The sequence below is a fragment of the Chenopodium quinoa genome, unplaced genomic scaffold (genome assembly GCF_001683475.1).
Source record: "Chenopodium quinoa cultivar QQ74 unplaced genomic scaffold, ASM168347v1, whole genome shotgun sequence".
Classification (NCBI taxonomy): domain Eukaryota; kingdom Viridiplantae; phylum Streptophyta; class Magnoliopsida; order Caryophyllales; family Amaranthaceae; genus Chenopodium; species Chenopodium quinoa.
The window spans coordinates 25,582-26,874 of record NW_018745001.1 but is presented as its reverse complement, the minus strand read 5'-3'; the positions used below and the strand labels follow the sequence as shown (position 1 = coordinate 26,874).

Here is a 1,293-nt window from a genome sequence, read left to right as displayed (position 1 = left end):
CTGGGTTGGATCAGGGTGAGCGGCTGCGTCGGCTTCAGGAACAACTTCTTCCTCTTCAGCAGCCTCCGCCTGCCGTCGCGCAATCTCCTCTCTAACCCAAGCGTCATAGGGTCCGGGCCCCGGCTCATTCGCCTCCTCGGCCAGAATGGCAAGATCAGAATATTTGAAGGCGAGTTCCCAGACGGTGAAGTCCGCCTCCGGGTGGATGAGGGAAAACGCCCGTTGCATCCGGTTTGCACAGTCATGCTCATTCTCTTCAATGAGCCTCTCCTGCTCCGACTCCAAGGTGGCCTTGAAGTTCTCATTGGCAGCAGCCGCCTCTTTGCGCAGGCGCTCATTCTCTTTGGCAAGGCGGCCATTTTCAGTCTCCGCCTTGCTCAGCCGTTGGAGGGGCTCTTTCTGTTCCTCCAACTTTTTATTGGCATCATCCAGGGACGCCTGCAGTTGGTCAACTTGGTTTTTCAGCTGATCAATCTGCTGTTGGAGGGCCTTGGTCTTCTCCGCCTGTTCCATGCGTATAGATTTAGATTCTAAGCCATGCATGTACAAAGAGTAGTCAGCAACATTATGGGCGTCATCAACAACCCGTTTTCTTCTCCTTACCTCTTCAGACTTGCGGGTATAAGCTCGTTTGAGCCCCTCTACGCGCAGCATAGCCTGCAAAAATACAGCCGGTTAATACTGCATATTTAAAAATGCACGTCAAGAAAATTACCGCATGGTTGTTGGAGCATACGTCGGCCAGGTCGACCAGCACCCGGTCGGCATTAAAGGAGTTGATCCCAGGGATCGCCTCCTTCTCGTCCCTGGGGACGGCTTTCAGCATGGCCCGGGCATATTGTGCCCCGTCCGGCCAGCGGGGAGAATTATCTGCACCAGAAACAGACGGTGAGAAACTCGCATATGCTCTGCCTATAGATTGCCGGCTGATTGGAGAATCCCCCGGCTGCGATCGAGACTGTGAATAAGACTTGACCCGCATGGGCAGGTCAAGTAGTGTAAGGTCGAAGTTACCTTGGCAGCCCGAACGGCCTTCAGAGGGACCGGTTGCGGCCTCAATGGGATGGCAGAAAGCACATCCGCAGATCCAGGCCCGCCTGGGACCTTTATTGATTTGCCGCCGGTAGTTTGCCGGTCGGCTGTCTTCTGCACCTTGGATGCAGACTCTTGTTGGGTCGGCGGAGGCCTGACCTGTTTTTGAAGGGACCGGGGCATCTGCTTCCCGTCCTGTAAACGAGAAAAATATAAGTTATGGGATAAAAGGATTGAAATAAACGAGAAGGATCAGACGGT

The 1,293-nt window shown here is 54.1% G+C and overlaps 1 protein-coding gene across 1 annotated transcript; it reads right to left on the bottom strand.

Annotated features, from left to right (window-relative positions):
• Window positions 1-247: 247 nt before the first annotated feature.
• On the bottom strand, window positions 248-654 carry LOC110707626 (tropomyosin-like; the record flags this gene model as incomplete). Its single annotated transcript, XM_021885653.1, has 1 exon — window positions 248-654. A coding segment is annotated over exon 1 (407 nt), but the record flags the coding sequence as incomplete, so codon positions are not given.
• Window positions 655-1,293: the final 639 nt, after the last annotated feature.